The sequence below is a fragment of the Arachis hypogaea genome, chromosome 12 (assembly GCF_003086295.3).
Source record: "Arachis hypogaea cultivar Tifrunner chromosome 12, arahy.Tifrunner.gnm2.J5K5, whole genome shotgun sequence".
Classification (NCBI taxonomy): domain Eukaryota; kingdom Viridiplantae; phylum Streptophyta; class Magnoliopsida; order Fabales; family Fabaceae; genus Arachis; species Arachis hypogaea.
In genome coordinates this window covers 56,767,085-56,786,609 of record NC_092047.1, presented here as the reverse complement: position 1 = coordinate 56,786,609, position 19,525 = coordinate 56,767,085, and the positions used below count along the sequence as shown (strand labels likewise).

Here is a 19,525-nt window from a genome sequence, read left to right as displayed (position 1 = left end):
TCAATAATTTATTTTTTCTTTATATAAAAGCACATAGTTACTTATTTATTTTTTTTAAATTAGTTAAAATGTGCTCTAAAATTTTTATATGAAAAAAAAACATTAAAAACATACAAATAAATATTAACCATTCTAATTTTTTTATATAATTATTTGTTGTAATTAGATTAAATATTAATATAATAAAAGAATATTAACCACTCAATTCGTGCGTGCGAACAATTTTGTTATTCATATATGAACTCCTTTGCGCATAGATTAAGAAAAAAATAAAATAGATTTATGAAACAATATGCGCGAAGAATGAAAAATATGCTAAATATTTTGATTAATTAATTTTAACTTTACATAATAGTTAATTTATCTTTTTATTTTAAATTTAGTTAAAATGTATTTCAAAGGTTACCATTTAAAAAAAATATTAATAAGATATAAATTAATGTAAACTAAAATATTAAAGAATATTAACTACATTAATTTTTTGTACTCTAAGTAAATTAATTCTTTCAATAAATATATATTAATAATTTTGTAAATAAATTATATATAAATATAATAAAGTAGATTAAGTGCATGACATATATATAGTGCGGAATATACACTAAGGGTCTAATAATATATCTAAATGTCACTTAGTATTCGTTATTTGTGTAATTACAATATAAATCACTTATACGTTAAGTTTTAATTTTTTTTTTTCTTTAGGTTGTATGATAGTAACAAAGTGTAATCTGCTAATATAAACTAGAAAAATAATAAGATTATTCAGGCCTATAAAAAGCAGATGATGAAACAATCTTATATATTATACAGTTAATTTTTATATACAATAACTTTTTTAAATTAAAAATAACTATTAATATCAATAAATAAGCACAAATAAAATTTTATAATTGATCAATATTTAGCCAGTGCAGCGCGAGTCTTACACTAGTTTTTATCAAGTATGGACAATCTAAACACCAACATCTGAAACATGGCCATTCTCATAAACAAAAGCTCTAACTAGAGGCTTGCGAGTCACTATCATCTTGATAGCCAAAGGTTCAGTTTCGATAAATAGCTTAATTAAACTCTTTTAAAAAAATAATTTAAATAATAAAGGTTTATATTAAAAGTAACTTATAAATAAGTTATTTTGTATTTGGTTTTTTAGTTCTAAAAGTGTTTATTTAAAAAAAATGTGATAAAAAAATTTTTATTATGAGAGAAGTCATTTTTTTTTAACTTTTCTGTAAGCACTTAAATAATTTCTTAGAAAGCTACAATTTAATTTAAAAAATTATACCAAATATTAATACTACTACTTTTCATAAATCAAAAATTAAAAAAAATAACTTTTAAAACTTTCTAAAAGGACACAATGAACCACCGGCCTAATAAGCGTACAAATACAATTGAAAGACTCAGAGACATTAAAGTGTGAAAAGTATTTCAAAAGGTTTGATAAAAATATAGTTTTATTGAGTAAAGTTAATTATTTGCATTTTATTTCATTACTCTTACGGCATTTCCATTCCCTATTGAGAACGCGTGATTTGTTCTCATCCCAAAATCTTTCACCCTTTCAGTGATACAGGTTCGAAGACTCAGTTTGAAGCTGCGGGCGATTATTAGTCTTATTTGAGTTAAGTTTATGTGTTGAGTAGCTTTCCTAAAATTCCCTCTGGATAAAATAAAATTTAAAGCAACAAAGGCGAGGGAACTCTATAAAAATAACAGGAATCACAAGTAAATCTACATACTACTCATCCGCAGCTTCATATTGAACCTTCGAGCCTGTCACTGAAAGGGTGGAAGATTTTGGGGTGAGAAGAAAAAGGTTTGGCATGTCCAGTTCATGTGAAGGAAATCATATCTTATAAATGACAAGATATGATCGGGAGTTATTCAAAACACGCCTCAAGAAAGAAGTTCAAAACAAAAATTTTTCTGCAAGCAATCAAGGAAGAGATGACTTCAAACTACTTTAGCACGAATAAGGAGTATACGTTTCCCCTAAAACTTTACTTCTAACCTTCTCAAACCCCATAATTAACATTACCTATTACTTCTATTTCGTCCATAATAACCCATTAGTATTCCCATATACATAAGTCATTAGTATTAAGTTGGTCAAACTTAATACCATGAAGAATGCAATGTTATTGTTACTAATGTGATTTAAATTTGAATCTTCTAAATTTTAAATTTTTACTTTAGAGAATAAAGTGTAATTTCTTATCCTTAAATGATTTCTCTTTCATATTTTTCTTTGAATCCCACCTACGAAATAAATCACGAAAAATCACATGTTATCCTTTAAAATAAAATTTAAAATTTAAAAGATTTAAATCGATGTGACTTACGGACTTTTTTTTTTAAACTTCCATCAAAACTATTGTTAGTTGTTAATTGTTTTACTTTCTTCCCTTCAATTATAGAAAACCCCAAAATATTGAATGAATTCTTTTCTTTAATCTGTATAATAAAGTGTCCCTTATTATAAAAACTAATCATTTTCAATAATTTTTTTACTAAATTCTTTTTTAATAATTAAATCTCTTTAATGGCTCTTTAAGACTAATTTTCCTTATTAACTAAGAAGGTAGACTAATGTCATGGTTTATTGATAGAGTAGGTTTAGGATATACAAATTTGACTGACATATGAACAAGGAAGCATGAATCTACAAAGATTAATTTTGCAGCAACATGTTATAGATGATATTTTCTGCTACAGCAATAACCTGCAGAACCTTGAGACCGAAAAGTTGAAAGAAGAAAACGACAAATGGAACGAATCGTGTAATGGCCACATTGAGTAATATCAGCACCAACTTCTATTAAGCCATCATTATCTTTTTCTCGCCGCTCTTACTTCGGAATGCTGATAACAACGAGAATGATCGCGAAGCTGCACAAGAATTTTCTCATGTCCACCTTCAGAATATAGACGACAGAAAACAACAACAAAAAAGTAAAGAGAAAGCAATGCTTACACTTCTGAGGCGTTACGCTGGTCGATGGTGCTTCGTCGCGCGACATCAAAGTAACTAAGACAACAACATAGAAATGACGATTAACTTGAGCATATTAATCGAATTCTTATGATACATATTTATGCGGGTAAACCACCAAATACATCCGAATTTTCTTGGCGCTCACAAAAATCTCCCGAATTTTGACAAAAATGTCCTTAAATAATTTAAAAACGTAGGTCAAAATCTCACATGCCAAACAAAAAGTTCTGTATGCCACATCACTTTTTTCTGTCAATGTAGAACTTCTTAATTCACGGATGTATATTTTCATCATGTTTTTAAAATAACAAAATTTGAAGACATTTTTCTCAGCAACAAATTAATTTGGCATTTTTTGGGGTTTACCCTATTTAAGCAGTTAGTTGTGCTAGCCACAAATAGTTAGTTAACCCCAACTCTAGTTAAAAGTGTTAGCTAGATTAGTTAGGTTACTGCTTCTGTTACAGCTATAAAACCCTAACTCTGTCAAGTGGAACTCTCATCTACCATTCTCACAAAAACTAAATTTTCTGAATTTCTGACGTTGCAAGAAAGTCGTTACTGTGTCGATATAGAAGGGGCAGGAAGAATCTTTCTGCAACCCAGATTCAAAAGATTGGTGGGCAAATACATGTTTCATAGGATACATGAATGGCAGAACCATTCAAAGGCTTTTCTTATAAGATGTTACACTGTAAAGTCATAATCATGATTGTTCAATACTATAGATTGATTCTTGTTAAGAGGGATAAAAGGAGAGAGAGAAGAATTCATGAAACTGGTTTACACAGATACGAAGAATATACAGAGAAATAAAAAATAATTAATGTATGAGAAGGGTATATTTAAGAAAGTATATCCGTGCACTAAAGTCAAAACCCTTTCCAATAGTAAAATAAATTTTTATTCCATCTAAGGGTCTGCCGCTGTCCAATGGGTTGCTGCATGCATAAGGCGGAATTCAAACCCCTACACTTGCTTTAGTGGACAAGTGAGCTGACCACTCGACCAACCCAAGTTGGTTGGCACTCAAAAGATTTTGATTCTTACAAAAAAGTCCTTGAATGAAAAAGGCTGGCCACCCAAGTGTTTGACAAACTTAGTTAAATATTGGGGACCCCAAATGATCACATATGTTTGATCATTCTCATTGGGGGCCCATGAATGCCTTTCTTTCATTCAGATGCTATTTTGATGAAATTAGCATCTTTTGAATAACAAAATGGTGATTTATCCTTTAAGATGAGGGGGAAAAGGACAGTGTAGGCCAATATTGTGTTTTTATGTTTTATCACAGAGAAGATGTCCATCAATTCATTTAGGTATTGTCAAATTTGAACTAACTGATTGAACCTCACAATTTTTGTCCCTTAAAAGACACCCCAAAGTTGTATTGGCCCAAAGTTGTATTAGCTCTAAGGTACTGTCAGCTTTGGACCTCATGATTTGTCCCTAAGGATACATCAAAGTTGTTATGTGCTGTTTAGCTTTGAATTCGGATCTTCAAAGTGGTAGTGCACTATATATTAGAAAGTGCTTTACGAATATGGTATCTATCTACCAATAATACATTAATGTAGGTCTCCATTAGGAGCAAGTTACCTTGGTTTGGGGAACTATTAGTTCTGGCATTATTTGCCTCAGAACTATCAACACTGCCAGTATCTGCTTCCATGTTGCGTCCAGAAGGCAAGCTATGATTTTTTCTTCTAAACTTTAACAGCCCTCTCAAACCTTTCGGTGATTCCTTTACTGGCTTCTCAATCACTTCGGGAATCTTCTCAAGCATTGAGTTTCTGGAATCAGACACACGTGCTCTAAACGTTTCCATACCAATTGATGTTGATGCAGTCTCCAAGCGTGTTGGAAGTGCTTTACCCTGCTCAGAATCCCGTGGACAACTGTCTTCTGAACAAGAAACTCGGGCAGATGGGGCATGATAAGGTTCCTCAGCAATACAAATGCTAGATGATTTTGAAGGTTTGCTCTCTGTGTTATCTCTTTTATCCTGATTTTTGGAATATAAGACATTCAAATTTAGAGAAATGAAGAATTACTCCCATGATATTTATAGAAGATAAATCAAATTAAAATTTTCTTCACCATACAGTTAAAATACCTAAAAGAAACATATCCTATCTGAAATTCAAAAGAAAATATAAGCAAATTTCCAATGGTCATAAAATTGAACATAAGCTGCTCTTCTATACACACTTTCTGCATTGAATTATAAATTTAAATTGAGTAAGAAATTCTACAAAGTATGTGTTGATATTATGATGCCACATCCACAGTTAATATTGCTTAGCAACCTTAAATTATTGGAAAATGTTAGCTACAGTTTCGATCCTCATATATATAACACAATAAAATCAAGGAATCTTCTTGGCTGGATAAGTTGATTGTAATATTCATCATATTTACTATTCATCTATTCAGAATCATGCTCATGAGGTCGTGATCATGCTTATGAAAATTCTGTTCAAACTACTTATGAAAGTTTAACATTATGAAATCTACTAAATTACTAATTAGACATACCTCTGTAGGTTGCAAGAGTGATCCGTTCTCTGAGCTTTCTATATCTACTATATCAGTGCTCAATGGTAAAATTGGTGTAACAAGAGCATAACTTGACACCGTCTCAGCTTTATCCATTACTCTATCATTGTCATATTGTCTCCTTGATGGCACAGGTTTATTTTCAGACTTCTTGTTACTAAAATCAGGGGCACGTGGTTTTTCATACTCAAGCATCACAACAGTCTTCTCAATTATGGGATTGTCATCTCCATCATCATTGGGTGAATTGTGAATTTCATTTTTCCTCATCATGGTTCCTGCTGTATTCATAGAAGACTTAATACCATTCAGCTTCTGTGTCTTCTCTGTACTTGATGATCTGTTTTGGACACTATCACTTGCATTAGAAGTTCTGATTTTAAGTTCCGGGAGGGCTGCAGTCTTGCTTTTATCATGGTTCACAATAGCAGAAATCTTTCTGCTTTCGGTCACATTTACTGCCTTGGTCTTTGCTGTTGTCCTAGTGCCACTGTTATGTGTTTCAACTGAGGGACTCGGACGAATAGTACTCATTTTAGGTTCTGACAATCTTCTACTTCGTTGCAAAGAATTCTGACGAATGGTACCCATTTTAGGTTCTGACAATCTTCTAATTTGTGCCGATGAAGATTGAGGAATGGTGCTGATTTTGGGTTCCGACAATCTTCTTATGGGTGCCAAAGAAGTCTGATGAATAGTACTCATTTTAGGTTCGGACAATCTTCTACTTTGCACCACTGTTGACTTGGTATGAATTCTACCATCAATCCCCTTTTCCTTCTTAGAATCAGGCAGAGAAGGAGCTGACCGGCTTAATTTGTTTGTAGCTGAGTAACTTCCACCATTTAATTTGCTGGTTTTTGAGACCTCGGGGGAAATATTGCATCCAATGGAAGCAATTCTGAATCTTTGAAAGGGAGAGGATGATCTTGGCTCAGAATCACTAAATTTTGAGCTTGGTGAAAGCTTTGTCGGAAGCTTTGTGGTTGTTACTTTTGATGGCACTGGTGATTTAGCAGTGACGGTGCTACTCCTAGCAGCAATTCTCTTTTGCCTCTCCATCTTTAAAGCTTCTATGCGTTTTCTGTCTTCCTCTTCCTATTTATTTATAATTAAACAAAAAGAGTTGAGAAACAGATGAACATTCTTAGAAAACATGGTTATCCCATCAATAATGTAAACATACTAAAAGAATTGCTGACTCCAGAATATGGTGTCAATGATCATGGCTTGAGCCTTTAATTATATCATTGTGTAACATAAACATTATAGGGAAGGGAAATATAATTTAAGTACCCTCTCTTTCTTCGTTTTCTGGAGATCAGCTTTGTAGCTTCTAAGTCTTTCAGCTCGTGCTCGTGCATCATCCAATGGACTCGGTTTATTCGTTTTTCCTCTCCTAATTGGGCCAACACTTGATTTCTTCTCCTTATTCAACATCTTAGATCCTGGTTTGGTTTGAGCCAGTGCCACTTTGTTCTTATCTTGTGAAGCACGCCCTTTTGGTTGGGCCCGCATTTCATATTCTAATAGAGGGCCATAACCCATCAAACCCTTTTCTGTTCCCCGTTCAGGCATCAAGCTCAATTCATCTGGCTCACAGGAAAGGTTTTTTTTCTTCTTATGCACCTTTGGGAACTCCGAGTCCATGTCCATAGCATTTCTCTCACCACTAACTCCAACCGACCTAGAGTTCACTATATAGGAGTCATCACTATCATCATGGAACAACCTCCTTTCCAACTTATTGTTTGAAAAACTGTGTCCGTTGACAGATATCATATCTGAAAAAGACTTTGCATTACCAGACACACTTTCTTGTTTATTAACAATGAAATCCTCATTCGCAGCCCTCCTATAACCATTCTTCCTTCCAGAAGTTTCTTGAGAATTTACATCAACCACAGACCTGCCACTACCAGTTTGACTTGCCCTTCTGGATAACAACAAATCACCATCAGTTGACGTAGCCATGCGCATTGATCCCCTGCTAATGGTGTGCATATCTACACCATTACCTCCTTGAATTTCACACATATCCCTGTCACCAAAATCTAAGGGATCGTTGACACCAATCTGTTTCTTTCTCCTGATATGATCTACCTTTTCAAACATGCCTTGGTCAACGGCATGTCTATCTTCATCCACATCTCTCAATAACAAATTTTGGAATGCTTGCCAATGTCCTCCTGCTTCCTTATCACCACAGTCTGCAGCATCTTCCCTATCATACGAACTCAATTTCTTCAAAGATTCCTCATTACTAATTCCTCTTCCTTTTGTAGCCTTTGCAGATTCCTCAGTCTCTTCATCAGCTTCAGAAGCAGAAGCTGAAGCCCGTTCTGCGTTTGTTACGTAATTGATGTTCCGGATGATCACCATACCAGACTTCTGTCTACTCGATCGGCTAGCTTTCTTTCGTTGATCTCCAGTCCGAGAACTTTCCCTTTCCATATTCATTTCATCCTGAAACATTGAAAATTCTGCATTCAAAGCATCTGATTCATTATTATAGTTTCCATTATCCATAGAATGCTTTCTGTGTCCCATATTTTGATCAGCATTTAATCTCTTAGCCTCTGGCTGCATAAATGAGTTGTTTGCTGGATAGGTCTGATAGTAGGGGATGCCTTGCACTGGATACGGCTGAAAAGCTTGTAAGGAACCTGGGAGAGAATGAACGGGCCAAGGGGGAAAACCATTATGTGGAAACTGGACATGAACATTATCTTGGAGACCTTCTGTTGCTCGTTGATCAGCTGAAAAATTAACTGAAAAAATGCACAAACAAGAATCTCAGGGCATTTAAAGGAAACAAGAAACCAGATTTCAAGAACTTTCCCAAGTTGATCAGAATAAATTCTTCCATCTATAGACCACAATAACCAAACACTTCTAAGTGTTAGAGAATCATTAGCATCAATTAGAATCAATTAGTATCGTCTATATTTATGTATATTAATTATAGGATTCTATACCTTTATTACTCTGATTCATTTAGCACCTATAAATAGCTCTTGTATATTGTACTTTGGTACACAACTCAATAATATACCATCCTTTCTCCAATCTAATCTCTTGTTTCTAACATGGTATCAAGAGCTTAGGTTCCTTTTTTTTTCAATGAATATTAGTTCATAACCCCATTGTTTTTATTCCTTTCCGGCAATGTTCTTTGGCCTCTTTTTTCGTTCTCTTCTCGACGCTTTGGTTCGTCACCCCCATAACCATCTTGTTCGCCTTGTCGCCGTGATCACAACGCAACCAGACCCGCCGCCATCCGCCGCCGGACGCGCCGCCACGCGCCGTCGAAAGTCGCTGCCACGACCAGGTTGTTCTTCCTTCCAGCTTCCACCCGTGCCTCTTTGCTCTCGATTTTCGCTTTGTTTCTGACGCTTTGGTTCGTCACCTCCGGCATCATTGTGTTCTCCTCTTCATCGGCTTTCCAACGCCGCCGATATCGCCGCCATCAGCCTCCGGACGCGCCGTCACGCGCCGCCGGAATTCTGCTGCCCGCCTCCCGAGTTTCTCCTTCAGAAGGTTCAGCAGCCGTTGGATCCGCGATCCAATCGGACGATCATCGCGTTGCCACGTGTCGTGCTGCAGCTCCATTGCCCGACCCGCGCACGCCCGCCCCGACCCGTGCCCGCCCGGTCCGCCCCGACCCGCGCCTCCACCTGGATGCCAGCGTGGTTATCTCCCTCCACTCAGGTGATGCCACGTGTCCTTGAGTTGCTGACGTGGCTGCTGACGTGGCGCTGACGTGGTGCTGACGTGGCAGACAAGTGGGACCCTCCCTAAGGTTTTTTGGTGAGCTATTTCCGATTTTGCCATCCGTTTCCTCATTTTCTGCTCAGAAATTGCAGTTTTTCTCTCCTCTCCTTGTTCTCTATGACTACTTTTATGGAAAAGTTAGATGTTTTTGCTGCCACCGACAGAAAAGGGGCCTTCTGTCGAAACTGTAACCGTTTCGGGCACCCGTTCTCCAGCTGTCCCTCTGTTGAATGTCGCACATGCCACCAGAAAGGGCATATTAGCTACCATTGTTCACAGTTGTTCTGCCGTTATTGCAAGCTCTCGGGACATTTGCTTACTACCTGTCCTACTCGTCCACCACGTCCTGCGCCTGCTTCTGCTGTTGCTGCTACTACTGAACCTACCACTGTCTCTCTATCTGATATTGCATCTCTTCTACAGCGTCTTCTCTCTGTTTCTGGTAATACCCCTGCTGCTTTATCGAGCCCTCCAGGTACTTCTAAATGGTACTTTGACTCGGGTTGCTTTAATCACATGTCTCCGTTGCGTAATATTTTCTCGTCCATGTCTGCAACTACAAATGGACCTTCTGTCAATACTGCAAATGGCTCCCTCTTGCATGCAACACACAAGGGTTCTATATCTCAGTCATCTCTTAATCTTCCTGATACTTACTACATTCCCAAATTAAACTTCAATCTTATTTCTGTTGGTCAACTTGTTGATTTGGGTTTTGACGTCACCTTTTCTGTTTCTGGTTGTCGTGTACAGGATCCTCGGACGGGACAGATCATCGGGACTGGACGTAAGGTCGGAAGGTTGTTTGAACTCGAAAGTCTTCATATTCCTCCTGTACCAAATCTCTGTGCTGCTTCTTCTCCTTCTACCCTTCACTTATGGCATCAACGTCTTGCCCACACCTCCTTAGGAAAACTGCGTCCTCTTGTATCTCAGGGTGTTTTAGGTCAGGTTCCGAATGAATCTTTTGATTGCATTTCTTGCCAAACTGCCAAACAACCTGCTTTATCTTTTCACAATAATTCGTCTATTGCTTGCTCTCCTTTTGATCTCATTCACTCTGATGTTTGGGGCCCCGCTCCCACTGCCTCTATGGGCGGAGCTCGATACTTTGTCGTTTTCATTGATGATTATTCCCGTTTTACTTGGGTTTATTTGATGACTAATCGCCATGAGTTACCTCAGATCTATATCAACTTTGCTACTATGATTAAAACTCAGTTTTCCAAGGCCATTAAGGTTTTCCGACGTGATAATGCTATGGAATACCGTGATTCCAAACTCTTAGCCTTTCTTGCAGAACAGGGTACTCTGTCTGAGTTTTCTTGTCCTGGTACATCTCAACAAAATGGTAGAGCTGAACGCAAACACCGTCACATTCTTGACTCCGTCCGTGCAATGCTCCTTTCCTCTTCGTGTCCTGAGCGTACTTGGGGTGAAGCTGTTCTTACTGCTGTTCATGTTATCAATAGACTCCCTTCTTCTGTTCTTGGTAATGTTACTCCCTTTGAGCGTCTTTATCATACCCCCCCAGATTACAGTTCTCTTCGAGTTTTCGGTTGTGTATGTTTTGTTCTTCTTCAGCCTCATGAACATAGTAAACTTGAACCTCGGGCTCGTATGTGTTGTTTTCTTGGTTATGGCACTGAACACAAAGGTTATCGTTGTTGGGATCCTCTTTCTAAACGTATTCGTATATCTCGTCATGTTGTCTTTTGGGAGCACCACATGTTTTCTCGGTTCTCATCCTTTGAGTCGATTCCTACTACTCAGTCACCTTTGTTTACTAATCCCAATGTTGATCTTTTTCCTAGTGATGATTCTACAGGTTCTATCACGAGTGACCCTCCACAGCCTCCTGTTCCTCCGCCTTCTCCATCTCCCGATGATTCCAGACCGGACGATGATCCTGCTCCTACCGTCATGCCTCCTCCTCCCGCTCGTTCTTCTAGGGTAAGGAATCCACCTCCTCATCTTCTTGATTACCATTGTTTTTCTACTATTCTTCATCAACATGAACCTAAGACATTCAGAGAAGCCTCCTCAAACCCAAATTGGCAACAAGCAATGCAAGAAGAATTACAGGCACTTGAAAAAGCACATACTTGGGATCTGGTTGATCCTCCTTCTGATCAAGAAGTTGTGGGCAGTAGATGGGTATACAAGATCAAGACTCGCTCTGATGGCTCTATTGACCGTTATAAGGCCCGCTTGGTTGCTCAATGTTGTACGCAAGAGTATGGTATTGATTATGAAGAGACTTTTGCCCCTGTCGCTCGCCTTACGTCTGTTCGAGCTCTTCTTGCCATTGCCGCGGTTAAAAAATGGTCTCTCAGTCAAATGGATGTGAAGAATGCATTTCTTAATGGGGATTTGAAAAAGACAGTCTATATGAAACCCCCTCCGGGATATCCTTGTCCTTCTGATAAGGTTTGTCTCCTTCGCAAGGCATTTTATGGACTTAAGCAAGCTCCTCGTGAATGGTTTGACAAGTTCAACACTACCATATGCAGTCTTGGTTTCACTTCTAGCCCTCATGAGAATGCGCTCTTCATTCGTAAAAGCGAACGTGGGGTTGTTCTTCTACTTTTGTATGTTGATGATATGATAATCACTGGAGATGATGTTGATGGTATCTCTGCTCTCAAGGCCTCACTTCACCGTACCTTTGAGATGAAAGATCTTGGTTCTCTCAGCTATTTTCTTGGTCTCGAGGTCATCTCCACCGATGATGGCATCTATCTCTCTCAGGCTAAGTATGCTTCAGATCTTCTTGCTCGTGCTGGGATTACAGATAGTCGCACTGAGTCTACTCCTCTTGAGCCTAATGTTCGATTTACCCCTATGGATGGCACTGTTTTGGATAATCCGACTCTCTATCGACAGTTAGTTGGCGGTCTGGTCTACTTGACTATCACCCGACCGGACATCGCCTATCCGGTTCATGTACTTAGCCAGTTCTTGTCAGCTCCTCGTACTACTCACTATGCGGCAGTTTTACGCATTCTTCGCTACATCAAAGGCACTCTCTTTCATGGTCTTTATTTTTCTGCCCATTCCTCTTTGTCTCTTCAGGCTTACTCCGATGCTGATTGGGCTGGTGATCCCACTGATCGTCGTTCTACTACTGGTTACTGTTTGTTTCTTGGCGACGCTCTCATTTCTTGGCGTGCTAAGAAGCAAACGTTCACTGCTCGCTCAAGCACAGAAGCTGAGTACCGCGCCCTCGCTGACACCACTGCTGAAGTTATCTCGGTTCGTTGGCTTCTCGAAGATTTGGGTGCTCCTCAGTCGTCCCCTACTGATGTTTTTTTGTGATAACCGCAGTGCTATTCAGATCGCCCATAATGATGTCTTTCATGAACGCACCAAACACATTGAGCTTGATTGTCACTTTGTTCGGCAACGTATCCTTATTGATGCTATTCGTCTCATTGCTGTTGGAACACTAGATCAGACTGCTGATATCTTCACGAAAGCTCATCACCCGACTCGTTTCCGGACTTTGTTATCCAAACTCAAGTTGGTATCCTTGGCTCCCACTTGAGTTTGAGGGGGGATGTTAGAGAATCATTAGCATCAATTAGAATCAATTAGTATCGTCTATATTTATGTATATTAATTATAGGATTCTATACCTTTATTACTCTGATTCATTTAGCACCTATAAATAGCTCTTGTATATTGTACTTTGGTACACAACTCAATAATATACCATCATTTCTCCAATCTAATCTCTTGTTTCTAACACTAAGAATTGAAAAATTCTCGGCACCAAATTTGCAGATATTGCCCACAGCATCTAAAATACCACCAATTTACGCAGCCAAAGCCACTATACTATTGAATAACTTCCACATGACCCTCGCTCTCAAATGTCCACAATGGATCCTCCTCGACTGATTTTCTATTCTTAATCCACTCGGAGGCCACTAATAATAACGATTTCGACGACATCTACATTCTTTGAGCATCTGCTTATTATATTCAGAAGAATGACTCTTGAAAATTCAAAGCAACGGTTAGGTTCAAATACGAGTATGCATGGCATGTGTTTGTGCATGTAATAAAATGTGATGACTAATGACTAAATAATTACTCTTAATGTATTTATGTACGCATTCAGTCAGGTATGTACAATATCATGCATGAATTTTACGAGTTCAAAATGTGCTGGAGAAGGTACCAGAATTTGTTTTCCCATTACTTCCTGACTCCAATTCAGTATGGGATTTAGTGGCAGTATTGGAAAGTATAATGCTTGATGCATTTGTAGCAAAGAAGTCTGTACGATTAGGTGTAACTTCACCAGCTTCAATTTCAAGCCATTGACCACTTTCATGTTTTCTTTTCCATAAACCCTTAAATCTTCTACATGCATCCCTGAAATATTGCAAGATTTAGCATTAGCAAGACCATTATGTGCTTGTTTGAGCGCCATTATTTTGATAAAAAAAGATCTTTTTTCAATGAAAAAAGATTTTTTTTATTTTTTAGCGTGTTTGGCAAATTTCTAATAATAAAAATAAAAGCACTAGAAAAAAAAAAAAAAAAAAAACATCTTTTTTGAAAAGCTGTAATTTACATCTTTTTTTAAAAGATCTTTTTCTCTTAAAAAACAGATGTTTCTCATGTAATAAATAAACAAAAAAATACTTTTATATTTTTATACCCAAACATAATTGATAGATAAAAAGAACTTTTTGCATGAGATACCCAAACATAAAATTACTTTTACTTTTTCATAAGATCTTTTAAAAAAAGATAACTCGAAAAAAGATCTTTTCTTAGAAGTTCACCCAAACAAGCTCATGTATGTTTAAGACCAAAGAAATTTAGTTCTTACATCAAGCGTGACGCTTCAAAGCATTCAGCAAATGACATTAAAGCTGGCAGGCAGTCAATGTCAAAACCAGCAGCAAAAGCACGTGCAAATGCCATTCCTTGCTCTTTCTGCAGCATTGACTTACGTGTCACCAGGACTTTCAAAATCTGACCTCTATTGCAAAACAATGAGAACAACCATGAATATGAACTGGCTTCTAAACAACCTGTTTTACACAGTAACTCAAAGACTATTATAACAAACAAAGCTGCAAAATACATTATGTTCAGCAGCTGAACTCTATCCCAAATGCTTGAGTGATGACATCCTTCAAGGGTGCTAAGCCAGGCAAAGACACCCGAAGAAATTGATTAGCCGGAGGTTTAATTCATGTATTAACAAATGTTGCGAAGTCTTAATACAAAGGGAGCAATTCACAGCCAAATTGAGCTTTAATTTGAAATATAAGATAGTGAATAAGTATATAGAACTAACTTTTAATTAGCCAACATTAGCCAATTTTTTTTCTTTATTGTAAAATTATTTTTTCAACCCACATTATTTAGAGGGTTTAGGGTTTAGAATTTAGGTTTCAGAATATATAATTTATGGTTTAGGGTTTAAAATTTAGAATTTAGAATTTAGTATTAAAAAAATTGGCTAATATTGACTGAAAAATTTGGCTCCCTAGTTGAACTCAAAGATAATATATAAACAGCTATCCTGAAACCTTAAGAGATGCCATCCTTCAAGAATGCCAAGTCAGGGCTAAAAATCATTTAGGGAAATTTTCTACTCATTTTGTAATGAATGGGATACAAAAGATGAAAAACCATTTGAAGAGATATAGAATTTACTTTGACTCTGCTTTTGTCCTTCCATTTGCTTCAGTTCCCTCTGTAACGGACTGGCAGATATACACAGACTTATTATGATAAGATGATAATAATCGGGAAAAGGAAATTAAGGAACTCAAGATCTACTAACCTCATAAATTATAATTGATTTCTCTGCATTAATGTCATTGCCTGCATAGAGCACTCAAGTTTTTTTAGTTTAAAACAACAATAAATTTCAGCAAAAAATTGCGATAGAACACTTGTTATTTCAGTAGTACCTTCAGCACTTTCCACTTTTTTCATTTGTTCTTCTTCCAACTGCAAAAATACAAGATAACCTTAGCAGATCTTTGATTGCAGTCATCCAATTTGAAACCATGTTAGCTATTTACATACCGTGCTAATCCCTATACAATTATTTCCTTGAATTGCTATTGCCTCTTCAATTTGTAAGACTTCAGACTCTAAATTATACACACGTTCCAATATCTCAGGAGTGTTCACAAAGCGAACGAACCTACAGGAGCAGAGAAAAATCAGTTCAGCATTCTCATTTATATGAAAATTAATTATCACCTAGAAGAAGTTGTAAAGGGTAAAAGTTTTAGTACTCCAACTGTTACAAGTCACTAGATATATTTAACTTTCAAAAGCATGATTTCAGTGCCATTTCTTCACAACTTCCCTCTCCTTTAGAAAGAGTAAGAACATAGATATAAATGGAAATCTTGATCTATAGGTTATAACAAATAGAAAGGAAAAAAGGGTCTCTAAAGATGGCGGCATTGCAGATCCATGCTAGGCACTAGATGAACTAATACCAAAGGGTAAATTCTAATAAGATTGTTTAAATGAATGATCCAATCTCAAATTCAATAAATGGAGCGACAGGACTCCGGAAAACCTTTCAACAGTTCCCTTGGTAAACCAGGCGGCATCACTGCCGCAGTCGGGCACAAGAACAATGGAATAACCACCCTTGCTAATTTGATCCTGAGCAACCTTCAAGTGGGATAGAAATGGATTGAGCAAACCCGACGCAACTTTCTCCTTCTTTCCATTCGTGATTATAACCAAGTCAAACCTGATTCAAAGAAAAGTGAACCAAAGCAACTAGTCAGGTTGCAAATACTATTCATTGTTTTGAGTGAGCTTCGCGGACTAATTAATAACACACTTTTAAAGAAACAAAATAAATTCATCAGAAAAAGCATGTTTCTTAAACTGAAATTCTGGTACACTTAGCTTATCGGCAACATTGCTAGTACATCAATATCTACATAACTTCACTTCTGATCACATTTCAGAGACATAATTTTATCAATAATATGGAGGCTCCAATTAAAATAAATCACTAATTCACTATAGTTTATAGAAAAAATGAACTAGACCACTTAATCACAGTCCCTAAATCGTTACTTTAAGACTAGCACGTATCCTAACTTTTTAGTAAAAAATAAAAAATAAAAAACTAACTTACTATAACTTCATTGTTTAATTTCTTTCTTGGCTGAAGAAGTGGCACAAATAGAACCCCAACAAGAAGTAAAATAAATAAATAAATAAATATGATGAAATGGCTCTTTACCTGGTTCTAGTTGGTGTGAGCTGAAACACAGCTGAATCCAACTTTGTTGAAGAGTTCATTGTCATTGTGACAAAAAAGAAGAAAACAAAAAGAAAAAGAAAAAAGAGCTACTTGGTTTTCTCAGGGATCACACAAGTTTTCAAAAAACTAAAGCTAAGATCAAATAATAGACATTCCCAAAGGGTCTCGAAAAAAATAATAATAATGAAAAAATTAAACCCCACAAAAAGATTATGCAGTCCCAAAATGGGTTTTGACTTCAGTGACTGAAAAAGACAAGCTTTTCAAAAAAAAAAAAAACAGTTATCTGAGTAAACTTGAGGAAGAAAGTGAAAGTGATGAGAAGAAGGAACACTTTGGGTTTTGGGTTTTGTGTATGAGACAGGATCCAAGTTTGTGGTGTTCTTCTTCTTTGGATTCCAACACCAACCAGGGACCATTACCATTATTCAATCTTCTGCTACTACTACACAATATTATTATTATCATCGGAGAGTGAGGGACTGCGGGGCATACTTTTAAGCTTCAGGTCGGAATAACTGAAAAGACTGAGGGTATATTAGGAAATTCGTTTAAATTGACAAGCGGCACCTATTGTCAGTGTCAGACAGACGGGAGAAACACACATATTATCGCCATGAAACGTTCATTTTTTCGTGAGAAGTTACGTCATTGCCCTTCAGGTTTTCATTAATTCTAACCAGATTCTCGCTACTTTAATTAATGGGATAGTGCACAAATAATGCTTTCTTTTAATAAATAAAAAAAATCATATTTATGTTTTTAGTTAAAATTCAAATTTTTTTTATCGTTTTAGATATTATTTTTTTATTTTACAGTCAGATACTATATAATACAGTCGGAAGCTACATAATTGAAGAAAAAAGTTACAGCCCGTTCGCTGCTAGCACTGTAGCAACGAAACAGATCTCCACCCATAGCATAGGTTTTGTTGCGATAGAGGCATAGAGCTGGATAACTTGTTTTTATTAATACTATCTTTGGTTTAAGGAAAAATTAGAGAAAAAAAAAGTAGTGGAAAAAAAATGAGTGAAAAAAAAATTTTTTTTTGTTTGGATACCAAAAAAAACAAAAAAAAAAGAAAATTTTAGTATGGTCTCACAAAAAAAATTTTTCATCCATTAAAAGTAAAAAAATAAGAAGAAAAATGTTATCTTTGGTATATTTACAATATTATCCTTAATTCTATTATTATTAATAATTATTAATATAAATTTAGTTTTAATAGTTTTAATACATTATTATAATAGAGATTTACATTTAAACATTATATATGTATTAGATAAATAATTTATAAAATTATAATATTTTATAATATTGATAAAATACAATAAAACACAAATAAATAAAAAGTTTAATTACTCTGTTAGTTCCTATAGTTTCGCGAAATTTTCAATTAGGTCTTTATACTTTTTTTCCTTTCAATTGGGTCCTTATACGTTAATTTTTTTTTCAATTTAGTCCTTATTAACGTTAAACGTCAAAAAAATGTTAGTGAATTGTGAAATTACTTGTATACCCTTAGGGACCCAATTGAAAAGAAAAAAAGTATAGGGACCTAATTGAAAATTCGATAAAACTATAAATATTCAATGAAAGATATTTCTATAATCCCTATTCAATGATTCTACAACATTATAATATCATACAATAATCTTTAAATAATAAAAATTATTCTTAAACAAAATATATTTATATAATGAACCTTAAGTATTGGAATGATCATAATTTTGAGTATTCATACATCTCACACTAAAGTAAACCTACTCGTTAAAATATGCACGAGACCACTTAGAGTTTACTACTAATAAACTACAAAAAACCAAAATATTATATCCTATAAAGGTATCTTTTAGTAAAAGACATCATTAATCAACCATATGTTTTCAATTTCCAAAACTCCATCTTTGTCAATAAACCATCATGATAAATATCTCAATCTTCATTTACATCTCTAAAATTATCCTGCATAATTATATAAAAAAATAATTATGATTTGAACAAAGTGCAACAAGAAAAAGAATAATTATCTTAATCTTCTATTGGATTGAATTATACCAAGTGCAGCAAATAAAAAATTACAGCAAACAAATTAGCTAAAAATAGAATTGTAAAAACCAATTGTGCAAAATAGAATTGTAGAAAATAGAGTTGCAGTAAACAGAAGTTTAGAAAACAAAATTGCCTGGATTATATTAGTTTAATTTAAACATAGTTGCAATAAATAGAAGTTTAATTATTATAACTAAAAAGAACATTCCTGAGTGTTATAGATATAAGTCAGGGATATTGAACAAAGGGTAAAAACATACCTGCAGTGCACACTCATTGATTCTTGTATATCAAAAGACTCATTCCTTTGCTTCAAAGTAGGATATCCACGAAAGTCTGAGCAACCGAATTCTCCAAATCTACTTATATTTTCCTCATAGATATAAGTTAAATTCTTAAGAACTGGTGAAGGTGTGGGTGACTTTGGCATCAGTTCAATAGCTTCTTCCACAAGAAGGTAACATACCGGGCATGCTGCACATAAACAACCCAGGAATATACATAATTAGCCTAGATCTATATTATCCCTCATCCTTTGCATCATCATGAATTACTGAAGTTTGAAGAACTGACACAAGCAGGGATAATGGCTGCAATTCCAAATTATTTAAACACAAAATTTTCTATAAATTCTTACAGCACACAAAAATTCTAAAATAAGACTTATGCCATGGCCCGGTACACTTTGGGTCAGAAATATTCTTAAATTAAAAGAACATTTTTAAATTCATAAATTATAATCATGTTCTAGCAACACATGCATAATTCAATAATGCAATCTATTTCTATCCGGATCCACCAATGACATTATTTACCGTTCACATATAGTAAATGCTTTCACAAAAATACTACCCAACCAATGT

At 35.6% G+C, this 19,525-nt stretch overlaps 1 protein-coding gene across 2 annotated transcripts; it reads right to left on the bottom strand.

Annotated features, from left to right (window-relative positions):
• Positions 1–2,588: 2,588 nt before the first annotated feature.
• Positions 2,589–17,191, bottom strand: LOC112730047 (COP1-interacting protein 7). Of its 2 annotated transcripts, none has more exons than XM_025780162.3 (13): positions 16,590–17,191; positions 15,906–16,085; positions 15,398–15,518; positions 15,280–15,319; positions 15,150–15,190; positions 15,020–15,069; positions 14,184–14,336; positions 13,524–13,720; positions 6,860–8,334; positions 5,543–6,661; positions 4,604–5,009; positions 2,981–3,034; positions 2,589–2,895 (listed from the first exon to the last, which is right to left on the bottom strand). In XM_025780162.3, exons 1-13 carry the CDS (start codon positions 16,652–16,654, stop codon positions 2,825–2,827), a joined length of 3,972 nt encoding a protein of 1,323 aa, XP_025635947.1. In that variant the 5' UTR covers positions 16,655–17,191; the 3' UTR covers positions 2,589–2,824. The 2 variants fall into 2 exon arrangements, with proteins under 2 accessions (XP_025635947.1, XP_029146563.1); XM_029290730.2 differs by having other exon boundaries at positions 14,184–14,290; positions 16,590–17,070.
• Between the last annotated feature and the right edge of the window lie 2,334 nt (positions 17,192–19,525).

What these genes read in the sequence shown, in the direction of transcription:
- LOC112730047 (XM_025780162.3), bottom strand. Translation starts at nt 16,654, where the DNA reads ATGACAATGAACTCTTCAACAAAGTTGGATTCAGCTGTGTTTCAGCTC. An exon ending in ACCAAGGGAACTGTTGAAAG is followed by an intron (nt 15,519 to 15,905) that starts GTTTTCCGGAGT and finishes CTGCTCCTGTAG; the next exon opens with GTTCGTTCGCTTTGTGAACA. An exon ending in AAAAGTGGAAAGTGCTGAAG is followed by an intron (nt 15,191 to 15,279) that starts GTACTACTGAAA and finishes TGCTCTATGCAG; the next exon opens with GCAATGACATTAATGCAGAG.